Source organism: Ruditapes philippinarum, unplaced genomic scaffold, assembly GCF_026571515.1.
Source record: "Ruditapes philippinarum isolate M1 unplaced genomic scaffold, ASM2657151v2 ctg5730_1_1_1_1, whole genome shotgun sequence".
NCBI classification, from domain to species: domain Eukaryota; kingdom Metazoa; phylum Mollusca; class Bivalvia; order Venerida; family Veneridae; genus Ruditapes; species Ruditapes philippinarum.
The window spans coordinates 19904-40618 of NW_026857497.1; the positions used below are offsets into that span (position 1 = coordinate 19904).

Below are 20715 nucleotides of genomic sequence, written 5' to 3' on the forward strand. Positions count from 1 at the left end.
CTTTGATAATATGAAAGCTGTTTACTTTCAGAGCAACATGTCTGCTGTTATTGGCTGGAATCACAGTTGTGATATTACTCATAGGATATCGTCGACCTGCAAATCTTATATCTATTGTTGGTTTCCTCGTTTTTGTTATATTCCTTTGGATTTTCTCGGCTCATCCAGGACAGGTAAAAAATTCCTACTTGGTTCATTGTGTTAAGATTATACTTTTTATTTTCCCAATTTTAGCTTGACTAATAGTCTATTATATTTGGATGAAGGTCTTGAAAGACCGAAACCGGTAGATCCTTAAATAAACCAGTTTACAAACCATCCTGATGTTTGATGTGTGTTCTCTCCTTCTCTTGATTTACTTGTTATTATATTTATATAATAAGGAGAGCTATCCTACTCACACAAGCGTCTGCATCACACTTTTTTTGTACTACCCAGAGTATACCTTTTGAGACATTGCTTTGAAACTTCAAATACCTGTTAGTTTCTGTCATCACCGCCTCAAGGCAAGTACTTATAAAAGTCACACACACTGTCATCAAACTGCTCTTGTAATTACTTTTATGTCAGTTTAAGAAATTGAATAACATAGTACATATTAGTATAACTTTTGACAAATTTAAAAACAAAAATATATACTAGCAACCATATGTTAAAGATAAGCAATATAAATATATGTTTGAATTTGGTCTTGAAACATCTTACTGTGAATTTTTATGAAGTAATAATGAAATAATCTAATGGATTTGTTTTTTTTACCCCAGGTAAAGTGGCGGCCTGTGATTGGAGGATTTTGTTTGCAGTTTTACTTTGCTGTGATCATACTTCGATGGCAGGCTGGGTTTGATCTTTTGTCTTGGCTGGGTCAAAGGGTCCAAGAATTTCTAAACTTTACCAATTATGGTGCGGAATTTGTGTTTGGATCTAAATACACTGATCATATATTTGCCATGAAAGTAAGTTCATTATTTTCGTTATTGAATTATTTTACAATACTGAATAGTATGGAAGTCTTTAGAGCAAATCTTGTTTACCTTTTTACCTTCTATGACAAAAAGTAGTAAATATTTATGGCCTATGAATTGATTGATTTATAAGCATGGATCGTGGTTTTTTTCTAGGGTAAAGCAGAATTTCGATTTTTTAGCAATAAATATTCCAGGGTGAATTTGGCTGCTATTCAACTAGTTTTCCAGAGGGGGTCATGGGTCTCATTTTTGCGTGAATTTTACAAGTTTAGGGTGAATGTCACTTTAACAAAACCTTCCATTGATAAACCAAATCTAAGATTTGTTTGACATACTAGCCATTAGTCCCATGGGAGTTCACCTTTTTGAACACTGATTGTACTTTGTATGTCTTTTGCTTTTATGACTGCTGCTGAAACGTTTTTCCTTCATATGATTGTGATATCGCAAATAATTGAAAATCTACCTAAAAGATATTTCAAATTAATACAAATTGTAAAAAATGTATAGAATTGTTTCATTATTTTTTGTTCAGCTAAAAGAGTATTTTCAAATAATTACTTATTTACTGTTATATTAGATTTCAGTTAGAACAAGGTTGGTATAGCTGTGCATGAATGGTAGAAGTTGTTTGGCATGTTTGTATATTGATACAGATTTATGAATTACATCATTGTAAATTTGTAACATACAGTCGACTCTTGTTATCTCGAAATCATCGGGACTGTCCAAAAAATATCGAGATAACAAAATGTTGAGATAAACATACAGTCCAACCCCGTTTATTCGAAGTGTCTGGGACTGAAAATTTACTTCGAATAATCGATGGGTTCGAATAATCGAAATCGGAATAATGTGATAGACGAAAACTCCTCCACTTTGACCAAATGTAGCAAAACTACCATTTACAATACACTTACTTCCTGTAATCAATTGAGAAAAATAAATATTAAAGAAAAGATGAGTAAAAATTATTTGTATTGACACTGAAGACATAAATACTTGCATTTTATTCTACATTATGTATCGTTTCGTTTCGCACAAAGCCTTGATATTAGATAATGGCCGTGTTGTCACTACGGTATTTACAGCTAAACTCTGGTATTTTCCATTAGGAATGTAAATTACAATTAATGAAAAAAATGTTTTGGATATTTTGACAAATTCTTATATACGGTATGTATAAAAATCGGACACGGTGCATAGCTTTTCATTTTCGATAATTAAAGTTGATTAAAGAACACACAAAGAGTTATTATCATGATTGTCTAAATACACGCATGTCTGTTGATATTTTTCACAAGACGACCGGTCAGCGAGTGGATCTGTGTCAATTAGTCTGGCTTTGAATAATAATTAGGCTGGCTTCGAATAATAGGTGTGAAATTCTTTCATAATTGTATAATCGGGTCCGAAATTTTACTTCGAAAAACAGGAGGTATTAGGATAATACATTTCGAATAATACGCTCGTATTTATATTGTTTTATATAGAAATAAAAACGGGACCGCCGATCTACTTCAGTTAATGCCGGGTATTCGAATAAAGGGTTGTGGAATAACCGGGGTCGGACTGTATTAGGGTTTGAACAAGGCAGAAACTGATTTTTACAAAAGACATGTGCATACCTTATGTCAATTAAACTATGATATCCGCATGTCTTGTTTTCATAAGCCTAGTCAATATTTAACAAAGTAACATAAGAGGATGTTTACCAGCGGAAATACGGGTGTCTGTGATAAAAAACATATAGTGAGGTTTACTCAGTGATACACCAATATAGTGAAAACATTGTTTTCAGGGTGGTTGATCCGGATATCCTCCTGGGTTAGTTATCGGGTCTTTCTTGGGATTGTTCTACCGCTGATTGATTTGTTGATGTTGTGAAACAATATTGTAACGATAACGTTTTTATACTTTCACTATTTCATTTACATTTAAAGTCATAATGAATTTATACAGTGTTCGAATATTAAATAGAACGTAAGATTCACTCATTTTGTCAATCTACACGCTAATTAGATTAACTTTTATAATAACAGCCCAACTTGTTACAAACATAAACATTATTATGACATGGGCTATTGAGCAATTATCGTCTGGTTTGTTTTTTACACGTCTGAAGGGAACAGACGAAAGAAAACTATTAGTCGAAATAAACAAAGGATAATTGTGTGAAAATAACTGTTGGGGCTGAAGTTTTACATTGAGATAGTCTGAAAATATTGAAATAAAAATATCGAGATAAACAAATATATCCAATATAGATAAAGAAGGAAGAAAATCGGGACTTTCAAAATTTCATCGAGATAACGAAATATCGAGAAAAGCAATGTCGAGATAACGATAATTGACTGTATGTCAAAGATATTGGAGACATGATGGACAGGGATTGAATTTGTTTAAATTATCAATACTATTTACTTCTATTTGTATTAACTAGAAATACTTATAAAAAATAAGAAAAAAAGAAGAACAATTACAAATTGTGATAACAATCATAAACAAAAAGATTTCATATACATTTATAATTACATGATATAGCTAATAATTATGTGGTAATAATTTACTACATGACATAAGCAAGTTATTAGATAATGTACAACAGAAATATATCTGCCAAACGTACATGCATAGTGATTTAGGATACTTTATGAATTTGCTAGGAAATTGATTTAAAAAATATTACCAAAAATTAAAGTATGATAATCCAAAAGTTTTTTTTTAGGTCTTTGCTATTCTTTATGTGGGAAGGTGGTTCAGGATTACAGTTCAATGGTTCATTACGTACAAAAGCCAACTTTTATATAAATTTAAATACAGAGGAATCTGTATTATAGGTCACCCTTTTTCAGCTGTTACCTGGCTAGAACGGCCATTTTGTTACGGCCGTTGAAAAATCACTCTATTTTGTACATCTGTTCAGAAGGCACCTGCTGGTCCCGGTCAGTGGTCACCTAAAATGCTTCTCAAATCGTAAGCTATGTTGTAAGCTATGCCATGTTGATCCATCAGCATGCAGATAGTGAGGTGAAACAGCCAGACTACCTGCTGCCTGGGAGTGAAAAGTTATTTAAGTCCGAGCTGCTGCTAATGTTCAAAGATAATATGCGTCATAGATTATCAAAAGCTACCTGTCATTTGGGCCATTAATTTTTTTTATTACATGCTTTTCGGTGGTTTATAGAAATATATCAGTGATATAAAACTGGTAATTTCACTGTTTGAAACAGTGAAATTACCACTTTGATAATTTCACTGTTTTTAATTTAAGCTTCAGGGGTATAAAATAAGTAGAGAAATTCAGATGAATTGACTTAATATTCCTGTTTAAGCACACATTTTCGAAAACAACTTTATTCCTGTTAGCATGCTTTTCTAAAACACTGACTACCTACATAATCAGACAGTTCCGAATATTTTAATTAATACCAGAATAATACTATATGGTTGTCATTACTAAGGTGTAACGCTACTAAATATTCATTGAATACAGCATGTTTAATAATTGCTCAAGAAGATTAATAAACTTAATTACTGTCGATCATTGATATACTACCAATTGTGAGTGCATTTTTTTTCTCTTTTTCTATTTATTAAAGCTTTATATTACATAATGTTGGAAAGGGTTTATGTTGGAAGGGGTGTACATGTGTTAAACCATTGAGCACATACATTTGTAAATGGTTAAAAACTGATGATGATAATGATGAATCATATTTGAAATAGATTTGGTTATAATACACATAAGCACATCTTGGTATAGCTTAACATAAAAAAATAGAAATTTGAATAATAACTTGAACCTCCATTCAGCAGTCACCTGTCTTAAGCAACTAAAATGACTGCATCCCTTATATGTCTGCTAAGACAGGTTCGACTGTATGTTTACTGTAAAATATTCACTGCTGACCAGTTAAATGTATCTAATTAAATATATGGTCATATATGCTGTCAAGTTAAATTTTAAATGTATCAAATTTATGCTCAGGCAATTAATTGTCTCAAGTGCAAGCTTTCTTTTATCCTGTGAATTTCAATATAACAAGTTAATGATGTTTTTTATAAAATCAATGCAGTCAAGTTAAATACATTTTTAGCTCGACTATTCGAAGAATATGAGAGCTATTGTAGTCACCCCGGCGTCCGCGTCGGCATCTGCGTTGGTTAAAGTTTTTTGTAAAGTCAAATACCTCAATTATTACTTGAGATATTCAATTGAAACTTACAATACTTATTTATAGTAACAAGGTACATCAGATTGACAAGTTGGATAACTCTGCCTACAATATTGACAGAATTATGCCCCTTTTTAACTTAGTTATTTTGGTTAAAGTCAAATATCTCAATTATTGCTTGAGATATTCAATTGAAACTTACAATACTCAATTATAGTTACAAGGTACATCAGATTGACAAGTTGGATAACTCTGCCTACAATATTGACAGAATAATGCCCCTTTGGAACTTGGAATTTTGGTTAAAGTTTTTTTGTAAAGTCAAATATCTCAATTATTGCTTGAGATATTCAATTGAAATTTAAAATACTTTTTTATAGTAACAATATACATCAGTTTTCAAAATTGCATAACTCTACCTGCAATATTTGCAGAATTATTTGCCCCTTTGAAACTTTTTGGTTAAAGGTTAAAGGTCTTCAAAGATATTTACTTGAAACTTTACACATGCACTTAGGGTCATAATTGGAGGGTCATAATTGTATGTCACTGACCAAGTTCCATAACTCTATCTTGCATTAAGGCTGATTCATATTCCCTTTTCTACTTATTCTCTTGGTAAATGTTTACATACAAGTTTTACATATCTCAATAACTATTAAAGATATTTATTTAAAACTTCACATATGCATTTAGGGTCATACTTGTAGGTCACTGACAAAGATCCATAATTCTATCTTGCATTTAGGCTGATTTTTCTCCCCTTTTTCAACTAAGAAATTCATGGTAAAGTTTTGCTTGTAAGCTGTTATCTCAATAACTACTGAAGGGTTTGTGCCTTTTTTGGGACAATTTTATGCATTCATAATACGTAATAAAGCAGTGATTTACTTGATAAAACATCTTAATAACAAGCCTTTGTACCTTTTCTGTCAAATTTATGTATTCATAGGTAATTAGTATTATTATACTCAATAAAACACCCTTGTGACATTACCTTCCGAATTATGAGTCAAGCCAATACTGTATAATTAGACTCTCTCTAAGGCCTATAACATGAATTTATAAAAAAAAAAATTAGCCCTTTTGTGAACTTAAAAAATTTAACATTATCAAGGCTCTTTTACTATCAAGCACTTAGAATAGTCAAGCGTGCTGTCCTACCGACAGCTCTTGTTATCTTGTCTTATTATGTTGAGTTAATGAGTCAACATTTAAGCTCTCAAGTTAAATGTGCTAAAGCAATAAAAACAGCATTCACCCAGATGTATGCTAATTTCTGAATTGTATTTAAATGTAAAACTTTGTTAAATGAACAATTTAACCTTGATTTACACATTGCAAATGGCACTAACAATCTTGTTAGACTAAGTTACTGATAAGAGGTCAAATATGCAAAAGTAGCCCTTAATTACTGTGTCAGTCACACAGTAGAATTGTGATGAGAACTATTGCAAAAACAGTAATAAATTGCACATTACATATAAATTATTAATTGAATTTTTTATCTTTTTACTTTTATTAAAATGTCTGTACAAAGTTTGATTTTCTTGAAAAATATTTTGGCTCATCTCGAGGCTTTCAGTTTTAAGTAAAGTTCTGTCAGTTAAATATTTCAAGTTTAAAATGAAGTTGAATGCGTTAAGAAAATGTATTAAGTTTATACTATCAAGTTAAGGCCCAGTTACACAGACGGTCGGTCCCCAATCGGTCATTTATTTTTAAATTTACTAGCTGTTAATTGATCGGTTGTCATGCGTGATTTTATTTCTGGTTTTCTGTGTAAACGGCCATCAGTGACAGAAAGCAAACTCAAACGGGAATGGGTTGATGAATAAATGCTGAAATACTTTTGGTTTTTATCGTTTGTAAATCGGAGCTAAATTGGGCGTAACGCTGATTAATTGGTGTTTGATAGCTAGTCATCAGTGGTTAAACACTTTCCGTCAGATATGGCCGGTGATTCATATTTGGTTATCTTTGTCCGATCGGCGATATCGGTGATTAAGAGCTTGCATAACTAGTTATATATGTAGCCGTCGGTTATTTTTAAAATATTTTCACCGATGGAGAATTTTAAACGTGTTTAAAAATCCCAATCGGTAATTTTTCACCAATGAAACTTATCTTTCCCTAATAGCAGTTGATAGGTGGAAAACAGGTGACCAATAGGTGATATCGGTGTTAAATACTTTGTCATCGGTTCACTCCATAATTTGGCTAAAAAAACTACTGATCAATCTCCAATGGCTCTGTGTAACTGGGGTGTTAGATATACCAAGTCAGGGATTCTTTTCATTATATCACAGCAGCCTTAAAAGGCCCCTTCAGGATTTGAATAATACCCCTTCACAATTCAGTGAAAAGATGCCCTGCAAGTTTAAGCTGACATTAAAATTGCATATGATACAAATAATGCATAGGGTTTAACGTGTTATATTTTCACTATATTTCAGGTTTTACCGGTGGTTATCTTCTTTAGCTGCGTTATAAATGTGTTATATTACCTTGGAGCCATGCAGATGATCATTAGTAAGATAGGGTGGTTGCTAAAGATGGTCCTAGGAACAACTGCCCCAGAATCCCTGTGTGCTGCAGCTAATATCTTTGTAGGACATGTAAGTATTTGAAACATTTGTCTCTGTGACAGTAGTTTGTTAAAAGTTAGTTTATAGAATGATGCAATTCAAGGGGCATAACTGTTACTAAAATTTTGTTAGAAGTTTTGTAGAAGTTCTCTGAATGTATGCAGATGTCTGTTTGAAACCAAGTGGAACTTTCCGGATAGAAGACTGTCTGACATCCACAACTGTTTGTCAGTATAATTGATATTTCATCTGAACGGTTTTGAGTTTTAGATCCTTAAGGTGTTGCACTATTTAACATACCTCTGCCAACTTTGAAATTGGCCATTACTCTTTTAATACAGAACTTTAAACTCTTCTTGCTAGAAACCTCAAGACTCAGTATTAGGATGTTTAACAATTTTGTAGTGTAACATGGTTTAGTAGACTTTTACCAAGTGGGTATTCAAAACACGCTCCCTTGGGACACTACACTTATTAGCAGTGAAACAGATTATAAACTTTTCATTACAAAGCATATATTTATTAATTAACACACCTTGCTTGAAATTCTATCATTCATTATAGTCAAGGTCTTCTTTTCTAAAAAATAGATTTTCATATTTCCATTTCCACTCATAAAGCCTTTTTATTTTGGCTTATAATGGTAAGTATTTAGAGCTCAACTATGCAGATACCTTTCCCGTTATTTTGAAGTTAAAGCAGGTTCAAGATTGTAAGTAAATGTAGGCATTTCTGCTTGGTAGACTTTATAATTCTCTAGCTGGAGCAAGTGTTTTCTTTCTTCAGGTGATAAATAGGGCCAATGTTACGCATAGGCCTTGAAATACATGATGGTGCACCTCCCTAGTATAGGTTTTTTATTAGGTAAAGATCAAAATTATCTTTATATAGATGAAAAGGTCAATGTAAAATTCACATTCTTAGGTAAGAGAAAACTTAGAAGTCAATATCAAAATTGTGGGACAATGTTAAAGGTTATTGTTAAACTCAAAAAGATTTAGCTTGAATCAACTTCAAGATCATGAAACACCTTGAGTTTAATGCTAAACTTTCAGGGGCGTTTAAAAAAATAAGATGCAAAATCATAATAGAGGCATGATAAAAAGAATAACAGGTTACTGTCTTTTGAGAAAGGGATTTCTCAGACTCGGCTAGATATGGTCCGGAAGGGGCTCGGCAAGCCTCGCCCCTTCCAGGACCATATCTAACCTCGTCTGAGAAACCCTTTCTCAAAAGACAGTAACCTGTTATTCTCTATTTACATGATATTGATGTGATGCTATAAACATGTTTTTTTACGTTACACATTTCTCTGCTTAACACTTACTTAAACACTTACATACATGTAAATTATTTTGTTTGTTACATATGTGATGTTATGTCACATTGTTATTTGTTGTACATTTGCTGTGACAGATAATCATACTTGAGGTAACACTAACATTTTTGTCTGTAACACTTTTACTGTGACAATATGTCACATCATTAGCTGTAACAATGTGTCAAATTTTTGTCTGTTACATATTTACCCTAACAATATGTCACATGGTTGTCTGTTACATATTTTATGTGACATAATGTCACATGGTTGTCTGTTACATATTTTCTGTGACATTATGTCACATGGTTGTCTGTTAAATATTAACTGTGGCATAATGTCACATGGTTGTCTGTTACATATTTACTGTGACATAATGTCACATGGTTGTCTGTTACATATTTTCTGTGACATTATGTCACATGGTTGTCTGTTACATATTTACTGTGACATAATGTCACATGGTTGTCTGTTACATATTTACTGTGACATAATGTCACATGGTTGTCTGTTACATATTTACTGTGACATTATGTCACATGGTTGTCTGTTACATATTTACTGTGACATAATGTCATATGGTTGTCTGTTAAATATTTACTGTGACATTATGTCACATGGTTGTCTGTTACATATTTACTGTGACATTATGTCACATTTTTGTCTTTCACATATTTACTGTGACATAATGTCATATGGTTGTCTGTTACATATTTTCTGTGACATTATGTCACATTTTTGTCTTTCACATATTTACTGTGATATAATGTCACATGGTTGTCTGTTACATATTTTATGTGACATTATGTCACATGGTTGTCTGTTACATATTTTATGTGACATTATGTCACATGGTTGTCTGTTACATATTTTCTGTGACATTATGTCACATGGTTGTCTGTTAAATATTAACTGTGGCATAATGTCACATGGTTGTCTGTTACATATTTACTGTGACATAATGTCACATTTTTGTCTGTCACACATCCATTAACATTAATTCATCTTCGTCATCTTCATCGTCTATAGGAAAATAACCTTCAGGCATTGTGGGTATTGATTTAACGTGCCTACATATACAGAATATACACAATAAGAATGCTATGCCCCCTGCTGATAAACATAATGCCCAACCAATATGGAGGTCTGTTGCCTGGTAACCTATCTCACTGTCGGCTGCTGCGTACACTAGAACACCAACCATCATTAACAGACCTGTCAATACATGAAAATAAAATTGTGGTTTATATGAAAATGGCACATGTGTATAAAAGTATACTGTATAAATGTATAAAAGTATAGTGTGAGAATACAGTTGGACATGTAATTTATATGTCCTGCATCATCAATAAAGTATATTTTATTCTATTTATAGTTGAAGCAAAACCATATAAAGATAAATAATGGTAAATTCTCAACTAAAATCTTGTAGATTTAAGCTAAATTGAGCTCATAACAAACTGTCTCATATGACACTATTTGACTAGCAATGGGGGTTACATTTTTCACCTCCGTTTGGCGCCAAATGTCACAGGGTGAAAAAAATGTGCAGCCTGACAAGGACTTGAACCTGGGACCCTCGAAATACCATAACACGACTCTACCAACTGAGCTTACTGGCAGCTTAAGTGCACATGATCTCCACTAAATAGTGATCCATTCTAAATTGTGACAAATATCAGAAAAAGTGGTATGATATTTCTGCATACGTAATAATCACTGGTGTGAAATAGGTACAAAAACAACCAAAGTAGATCCAGGGACCTCAGTTATGATCCTGTGTCACTTGACCTTGTCACTGTGAAATTTGTCATGACCTGTCTAATATTAATCCTTAACGTGCTCAGAACAGAAAATTATTGGCCTTTTTCAATAGTATAGAGACTTGGGCCAGTCTGTACAACCCTGCAGTCTGGCCAGGCTCATCATTACTGTCAGCTGAATAACTTTGAATTTTCATCTTGATATCCCCAATATTGATAATGGACATGTCCAGAATTGAAAGCCAGACAAGTCCATTAACAGGTTGAGGGTTATAAATTAAAAATAAGTTAAACTGTCATCACACTATCATAGTATATAAAGTTTTTCTAGAAACAGTTGGACAACATTGTCACATACCTCCAAGACCAGCCTCCGCCCCCACCATCTCTAGATGGAATGATTTTTTCCGACATTTGCTACGAATAATTGTTCCAAACACAAACAATAGAATCAAATCGCCACATATTTCTGTTGCTATGACAAAATCGTTGTACACTGGAAAATCTAGATTGTCACACCATTCTGTAATTAATGAAACAAGATTAAGTCAGTTATGATTAAAAAGAAATATATATATCAAACAAGAGCGCTCAGTGATCACATGTGTTGCCTCATGATAGCCAATTTCATGTTGGGACAAGTTTTGTGACAGACGGACAGACAGAGGGACAGTGCACAACTAGACTGGGTACTGATCATTCCTGTAAAGTTTTGATGAAATTGCACCAGTAGTTTATGAGGAGTAGTCCGGACAAGCTTTTGTGTATCTGGCAACACACAGAAAAAAACACCTTTTTATCAAAGGGCCATAACTCGGCCAAAAATCATTCAACCGGAAAACCCGTGCAATATGCGCAAGGACTTGAGCTACAGATCAATCCTGTAAAGTTTCATTGAAATTGCATCAGTGGTATAAGAGAAGTAGTCGGACAAACTTTAAAAATAACAAGAGCTGTCTGTGTTAAGGACAGCACGCTCGACTATTCTAAGTGCTTGATAGTAAAAGAGCCTTGATAATGTTAAATTTTTGAAGTTTACAAAAGGGCTAATTTTTTTTATAAATTCTTGTTATAGGCCTTAGAGAGAGTCTAATTAAACAGTATTGGCTTGACTATTCGGAAGGTAATGTCACAAGGGTGTTTTATTGAGTATAATAATACTAATTACCTATGAATACATAAATTTGACAGAAAAGGTACAAAGGCTTGTTATTAAGATGTTTTATCAAGTTAATCACTGCTTAATTATTATGAATGCATAAAATTGTCCCAAAAAAAGGCACAAACCCTTTAGTAGTTATTGAGATAACAGCTTACAAATGAATTTCTAAGTTGAAAAAGGGGAGAAAAATCAGCCTAAATGCAGATAGAATTATGGATCTTTGTCAGTGACCTACAATTATGACCCTAAATGCATATGTGAAGTTTTAAATAAATATCTTTAATAGTTATTGAGATATGTAAAACTTGCATGTAAACATTAACCAAGAGACTAAGTAGAAAAGGGGATATGAATCAGCCTTAATGCAAGATAGAGTTATGGAACTTGGTCAGTGACATAAAATTATGACCCTCCAATTATGACCCTAAGTGCATGTGTAAAGTTTCAAGTAAATATCTTTGAAGACCTTAAACCTTTAACCAAAATTTCTAAGTTTCAAAGGGGCAAATAATTCTGCAAATATTGCAGGCAGAGTTATGCAATTTTGCAAACTGATGTACATTGTTACTATAAAAAGGTATTTTAATTTTCAATTGAATATCTCAAGCAATAATTGAGATATTTGACTTTACAAAAAAACTTTAACCAAAATTTCTAAGTTCCAAAGGGGCAAAATTCTGTCAATATTGTAGGCAGAGTTATCCAACTTGTCAATCTGATGAACCTTGTTACTATAAATAAGTATTGTAAGTTTCAATTGAATATCTCAAGCAATAATTGAGATATTTGACTTTACAAAAAACTTTAACCAAAATTTCTAAGTTAAAAAGGGGCATAATTCTGTCAATATTATAGTCAGAGTTATCCAACTTGTCAATCTGATGTACCTTGTTACTATAAATAAGTATTGTAAGTTTCAATTGAATATCTCAAGCAATAATTGAGATATTTGACTTTACAAAAAACTTTAACCAAAATTTCTAAGTTAAAAAGGGGCATAATTCTGTCAATATTGTAGGCAGAGTTATCAAACTTGTCTATCTGATGTACCTTGTTACTATTAATAAGTATTGTAAGTTTCAATTGAATATCTCAAGTAATAATTGAGATATTTGACTTTACAAAAAACTTTAACCAACGCAGACGCCGACGTGGACGCTGACGCCGACGCCGGGGCGACTACAATAGCTCTCATATTCTTCGAATAGTCGAGCTAAAAATTATTTAAGGGCCATAACTCTGACAAAAATCATGAACCGGAAAATGCTGACAATATGCACAACTAGACTTGGTACTGATCATTCCTGTAAAGTTTGGATGAAATTGCACCAGTAGTTTATGTGGAGTAGTCCGGACAAGCTTTTGTGTATCTGGCAACACACAGGAAAAAACACCTTTTTATCAAAGGGCCATAACTCGGCCAAAAATCATTCAACCGGAAAACCCGTGCAATATGCCCAAGGACTTGAGCTAGCCAGATCAATCCTGTAAAGTTTCATTGAAATTGCATTAGTGGTATAAGAGAAGTAGTCCAGACAAACTTTAAAAATAAAAATTATTAAAGGGCCATAACTCTGACAAAATTCATTGAACAAACTTGTCCCAACATGAAATTGGCCATCATGAGGCGACACATGTAATCACTGGTCGCTCTTGTTATATAAGAGTATTCTAGAAGAAATGAATAATAACAAGGCTGTCTAATTTGACCCTGAAAATTAAATATTGCAGAACCTATTGTACAAAGTTGCTGAGTTTCCTAAAGACTGTTTTAAGCCCATATGTGATCTGTACATGGTTTTACCAGACGCCATATTGGCCATAATGCTGAACTACGGTTTATTTATAAAATGTCCCTTCATGAAATGTTTATTATTTTGAAGACTATGAAGATGATTTTGGCAAAAAATATAAAAATAGTAACACACTATAATTCATGAGTACATGTATAAAAATAGTAACGCACCTTGAACATCCAATTCACAGTTCTCTACCCTGCTTTCTATACAGTATCTTTGCCACAAGCCTTCCCGAACGTTCACGTGTACAACACAGTTGGGTTTTTCAACAGTCGTATTCACACTATGCTTATGTTCTTTGTTATACCACACGGGTATCCCTAGACCCGCAACATTTATTGCGACTAGTAAGAGCACAGTAAAGGCTGCGAAATTCTCCCCCTTATGAGACATAACTTTTATTGGTTGTAGTGGTTACACTAAATCACTGATGATGTGAAGTATACTATTTGTTGATAAATTTTATGTAAAACTAAGTTTATTCCATGCATTTCTTTATTCAAAGGCCACCTTTTGATTTTAAACACTGTCGCCCCTCTCGATCAATTCCGACAACATTTTCTCTTTTTTTTTCTCTTTTTTTATTTTGACCATTCACAGTGGGGATAAACCTTTAGTTGACAAATCATCTGTTTCCAGGAATCACTTTTTCAATCCATTACTTTTGCCATTAGAAAATATCACTCTTGCTAGACAATTTCCATTCTTTATAACTATGGAATAGCCATTTCCTGAAAAAATTTAAAACTTCCCGTTTGATTTATGTTGATATTTCTTTCTGTTTATTAAAATATTTTTTAGTCTGTAGTTTTAGTCTTTATTAAACTTTCATAGTAGATTTCAGTGTAAATGACTTGCACTTGTGATTGTAATAATTCTTTAAGTTGGTATGTGTGTTGCTTTTAGAATTATGAAGGTTAGAAGTAGCTACTATAGAATTGAGCACTTTTTGATAATTTCATTTTCGTAGAAATCCAAATTGCAGCAATTCTTATTTGTGTACAATTCTAAACTTTAAAGTTACCTTCAAACTTCTTCCTTCTTTTGCATAATACAAAAAGCTTCAAATGTATATCCCAAACTTCCGTATTATTCTAATACAAAAGCTTCAAATTCCAATGTCCCATTTGTCATTGTTAAAAAGTCAAGATTGTAAATTATACTAAATTATTATTGATTTTTTAAGTAAGAAGAATGAAAAAATATAGACAAGTTTAAATTCAAGCACTATTTTGTCATGCACCAGTATTTTTTTAGACCACACTACACCTGCCAATGCTTTAGAAATCAGGAGATTAATACATTTAATCAAAGATCCATTGTTAACTTAAAGAATTACTTTAAACCTACCGTACTTAGTTATTTAAGTTTAAACTTGATAATTCATGAATGAAATTTTATCAGGTAATTCTATATACAGATAAATTGGCATTAAAATGGTCTTAACTACCGTATTTAAATATTTTAACACACACTGTGATTTAATTGTAGTAATCAGTGCTCAGTGACCTTATGTGAAGTATTCAGTGACCTTAAGAATAAGTGACATATAAACTTTTGAAATGACTTTATTCCATGCAAGACAAGTGTAACAATTAAATGCTTTAATAAATGTACTGTTATATTTTTGTGTTTTACATTATAGATTTATGTTAACAAATCTCTTATGTACCTTTATTTTCACTCTCATACAATGAAAAATGTAAGGCACGCAGTCATAATCTTGGTATGAGGCTGTCCATCTGCCTGGATGCCTGACTGGGCCTACACACAATCTCATGAGTGAAAGTTTCCAGGAGAATACCTGCAGTCCAAGATTTTCAGACTCCTGAAAGCAATCTTTTTCTTTTTAAAACTATAAAAATTGCTAAATTCAGGATAAAAATTGCTAAATTCAGGATTTTCACATTTTTTAAACCATGCAGTCTTGTGTCTCAGGTTCTTCAAAACTACTCAACCAATTACATTGCATAATAAAACTGAAAAGGGAGTAATAATTATTGTAATGAGGTTTTTTTTGGGCATGTCATAAGGAATTTGACATTGAGTCCAATAAATAACCTTGACCCTCAAGGTAAATTCTTTGAGTTTTGCTGAATTTTTCTGTAATAAGCTATAACTTCTAACTGAGTGTATTGTATTCATACTTGTATATAGCAAGGCTTAGTTAGATATTAATTTTAAGTAGGCCAGGAATATTACTTTTTAGTAGGTCAAACTTAATTTGCCATTGACCTATATGGTACAATCATTCAATTTAATGCTAAAATTGGCTATTAATTTTCTAATAAATTGATTGATTATTATGGTCTAACTTAATTATGCCCCTGCCATGTAATGGCCGGGGCATATAGTGTTACCCTGTTCCGTCATTCCGTCCTTCCGTCCTTCCATCCTTCCGTCCTTCCGTCATTCTGTCATTCCGTCATCATCAGTTTCCGTTCATTATCTTAAGAACGGTTGCACACATTCAACTCAAATTTGACATATGGATATGTTATGAGAAAATACAGGTCAAGTTCGAATTTGGTCATGGTTCGATGATTTTTGGCAGAGTTATGCCCCTTTTACTTTGAAAATAATATGAAATTTCAGTTTCCGTTCATTATCTCCCCAACGGAACAACACATTCAACTCAAACTTGACATATGGATATTTCATGAGAAAGTACAGGTCAAGTTTGAATTTGGTCATGGTTTGATGATTTTTGGCAGAGTTATGCCCCTTTTACTTTGAAAATAATATGAAATTTTCAGTTTCCGTTCATTATCTCCCCAATGGTACAACACATTTAACTCAAATTTGACATATGGATATGTCATGAGAAAATACAGGTCAAGTTCGAATTTGGTCATGGTTCGATGATTTTTGGCAGAGTTATGCCCCTTTTACTTTGAAAATAATACGAAATTTTCAGTTTCCGTCCATTATCTCCCCAACGGTATAACACATTCAACTCAAACTTTACATATGGATATGAAATGAGAAAATACAGGTCAAGTTCGAATTTGGTCATGGTTCGATGATTTTTGGCAGAGTTATGCCCCTTTTACTTTGAAAATAATATGAAACTTTTTAGTTTCCGTTTATTATCTCCCCAATGGTACAACACATTCAACTCAAATTTGACATATGGATATGTTTTTGGAATGCCCAGGTCAAGTTCGAATTTGGTCATGGTTCAATGATTTTTGGCAGAGTAATGCCTCTTTCACTTTGAAAATAACATGAAATTTACAGTTTCTGTTCATTATCTACCCAATAGTGTTAAATATTCTACTTAAATTTGACATATGGATATGTCAAAGGAATGGGCAGATCAAGTTGGAATTTGGTCATGGTTTGATGATTTTTTGGCAGAGTTATGTCCCTTTCACTTTGAAAATAATATAGATACATCTTAGGAATAAGCATTTTAAGTTTGAATTTGGTCGTGGTTTTGAACTTTCAGTTTCAGCACTCATACTTTTAGCCATTATTTTGGCTACAAATATGCAATATGCTATTTTTAAAAGGTCAAGACTGAATTATTTCAGTGCCTTGAACATTGTATGAAAATGGTTTGTGTTAACATTGAAAAGTTTTAAGGGCTTTGAACTTAAAATGAAAAGAATAATTAATGCACCATCTGAAATTTTGGCTGCGTGCGGGGGCATCCGTGGCATGATGACACATTTCTAGTTTTCAATTTATATTTTTAAAATTATACATAAGCTATAATAATGTTGAACCCTTTACCTCATATAATTATATGTGATTTAACACTTTTTGGACCCTCTTTCTTTTTAGGACTCAAATAGTGAAAAAAATGCCTTATTTACGCCCCAAACACTTGTTGTGTCGCCTCTTCTCCATCGTCTGTCTGTCTGTCCGTCCGTCACAAAACTTGTCCGGACTACTCCTCATAAACTACTGGTGCAATTTTATCCAAACTTTACAGGAATGATCAGTACTAAATCTAGTTGTGCATATTGTCAGCATTTTCTGGTTCAATGATTTTTGTCAGAGTTATGGCCCTTTAATAATTTTTATTTTTAAAGTTTGTCCGGACTACTTCTCTTATACCACTAATGCAATTTCAATGAAACTTTACAGGATTGATCTGTAGCTCAAGTCCTTGCGCATATTGCACGGGTTTTCCGGTTGAATGATTTTTGGCCGAGTTATGGCCCTTTGATAAAAAGGTGTTTTTTTCTGTGTGTTGCCAGATACACAAAAGCTTGTCCGGATTACTCCTCATAAACTACTGGTGCAATTTTATCCAAACTTTACAGGAATGATCAGTACTAAGTCTAGTTGTGCACTGTCCGTCTGTCTGTCCATCTGTCTGTCACAAAACTTGTCCCAACATGAAATTGGCCATCATGAGGCGACACATGTGATCACTGATCGCTGTTTTTTTTTGTTTGAGATATGTTGTTAAAAAAAGTGGTCACTTTTTTTGGCGCCACCCCCTATCAAAAAGATACATCAGGGTGGTGCCAGAGAAGGAATGTGCCCTCTCCTGCTACGGGTTTTGAAATGCCAAGAAAATTTTGGACTTGTGAGAGGCTAAAATAGCCTCAGGTTGAGGTGTAACCAATACTGAAAAGCCTTTGACTCTATCTCAATCCATTGAGAAGTTGCAACACTTTGAAATCTGTTTTGATTGAAAAATTCAACACAAAATTGTGATTTTTGGTAGTTTTGAGGTGTCCCCTTGTTGTCATGGCAACATGAACTTTAAGATTGAGCATGCCGTTACATTAAGGCTATGGTCCAGTAAACATTTGTGCCAAGGTTGATCAGTATTGAAGCATTTTTTATAGTTTCATAGATTTTTGAACTTGCAACAGGAGGCTTTTCAACGAAAACAGATATTTTTCACAATGTCAAAATGCTCATGGAGTATGGGTTAACTAGAAATTGTCAGAAAAGAGCAAAATGTATATGATTGTAACCATTGAAAGATAAATTTAAGGTGGCCATTTTTGAGTATTTCATCTTTATGGACTTTATTTCAGACTGAGGCACCCATCATGATTCGTCCATTTATGCTGCTAATGACAAAGTCGGAGCTAAATGCTGTTATGACTGGAGGATTTGCTACAATTGCTGGAGGAGTGATGGCAGCTTACATCTCCTTTGGGGTAATTATTCCACTATTTGCTTAAATGTTTCTCAATTGGGGTAATTATTCCACTTTTGGCTTTAATGCTTCTAAATTGGGGTAAATATTCCACTTTTGGCTTTAATGCTTCTAGATTGGGGTAAATATTCTACTTTTGGTTTTTATGCTTCTAAATTGGGGTAAATATTCCACTTTTGGCTTTTATGCTACTAAATTGGGGTAAATATTCCACTTTTGGCTTTAATGTTTCTTATGTAAGCGTGACATAATATTTTGTACTATGATTAAAGTTCTTTCAATCTAAATAATTGAGAATTATGGTGCGCTTAACAGTTTTGTTAATATTGAATTAACAATTTCTTTAGTTTATATTTGTCAGCAGGAATGAAACTCTGTTAGACGTAGGCAATAAATGATAAGGGACTCTTTGAGTCTACATGAATTTGGGGAATCTGAGGGGTCTTCCTTCACATTAAAGGTGGAAAGTTGCCATATGACTTACATAACCCACAAAAAATATTAATTATAACATTAAAAAGTCATGTTTATAATTTTGTGAACTATTTTAATGCTCCCCGAAGGGAGAGCACATAGTCGCCTTTTTGGTCGTCCGTCCTTCTGTCCGTCCGTTGTCTTGTCCGGAGCATAACTTGAAAACCCTTAAACTTCATACAGTGGTAGAGGGCATTGAGGGGGAGTGCAGTATCAAAGAATCATAACTCTATTTTGCCCGGTTTATGAATTATCTCCCCTTATAGAAAATCTTGTCCTGGACATTACTCTAAAATTATAAGAGATATCAACATGAAACTTTGTAGGTAGATATTATCTCAATGGGTTGATGTGCAGCACAAGAATCATAACTCTGCCTTGACTAATTTTAGAGTTATTGCACTTTGTTTATTTTTAGCTCACCTGTCACAAAGTGTCAGGGTGAGCTTTTGTGATCGCTTTTCGTCCGGCGTCCGTCCGTCTGTCCGTCCGTAAACTTTTACTTTAAATGACATCTCCTCATACACCAACTAGCCAATTTCATCCAAACTTCACAGGAATGTTCCTTTGGTGGTCACCTTTAAAAATTGTTCAAAGAATTTAATTCCATGCAGAACTCTGGTTGCCATGGCAACCGAAAGAAAAAACTTTAAATATCTTCTTTTAAAAAACCCAAAGAGCTAGAGCTTAGATATTTGGCATGAAACATCTTCTAGTGAGTGTCTACCAAGTTTGTTCAAATAAAAGCCCTGGGGTCAAAATTGGCCCCACCCCAGCGGGTCTTTGATTTTCCCTGTATGCATATAGTAAAAACTTAAAAAATCTTCTTTTAAAAAACCCAATTAGCTAGAGCTTAGATGTTTAGCATGAAACATCTTCATTTGAGTGTCTACCAAGTTTGTTCAAATAAAAGCCCTGAGGTTTAAACTGGCCCCGCTCCAGGGGGCCTACATACAGGTGAGCGACCTCAGGGCCATCATGGCCCTCTTGTTACTTTTTGAACTTTGTCTGGGACATTACTCTAAAATTATAAGAGATATCAACATGAAACTTTGTTGTTAGTTAGATCTCATTGAGTAAAAGTGCATTACTAAATAACATAACTCTGTTTTACCCAATTTTTGAATTATCTCCCCTTTTAAAAAAATCTTGTCTGGGAAATAACTGTAAAACTACAAGAGATATCAACATGAAACTTTGTAGGTAGATGGATCTCAATGGGTAGATGTGCAGTGCTTAAGAACTTGAACTCCGCCTTGCCAAATTTTGGAGTTATTGTCCTATGTTCATTTTTACATTTTGAACTTTGTCCGGGACATAACTCGGAAACCATAAGA

At 33.3% G+C, this 20715-nt stretch overlaps 2 protein-coding genes across 3 annotated transcripts in view; one reads left to right on the forward strand and one right to left on the reverse strand.

Annotated features, from left to right (window-relative positions):
- The window catches only part of LOC132749949 (solute carrier family 28 member 3-like), a 31557-nt gene that overhangs the window by 5257 nt on the left and 5585 nt on the right, over positions 1–20715 (forward strand). For both annotated transcript variants that reach the window (XM_060739890.1, XM_060739891.1), the window contains exons 5-8: positions 32–173; positions 765–956; positions 7603–7764; positions 18780–18905. In XM_060739890.1, coding sequence (XP_060595873.1) covers positions 32–173; positions 765–956; positions 7603–7764; positions 18780–18905 — 622 coding nt within the window. The remainder of the gene's footprint in view (positions 1–31; positions 174–764; positions 957–7602; positions 7765–18779; positions 18906–20715) is intronic.
- LOC132749948 (uncharacterized) lies at positions 9004–15001 on the reverse strand. Its single transcript, XM_060739889.1, has 3 exons — positions 13944–15001; positions 11174–11338; positions 9004–10267 (listed from the first exon to the last, which is right to left on the reverse strand). The coding sequence occupies exons 1-3, from the start codon at positions 14167–14169 to the stop codon at positions 10032–10034; spliced, it is 627 nt and encodes a 208-aa protein (XP_060595872.1). The 5' UTR covers positions 14170–15001; the 3' UTR covers positions 9004–10031.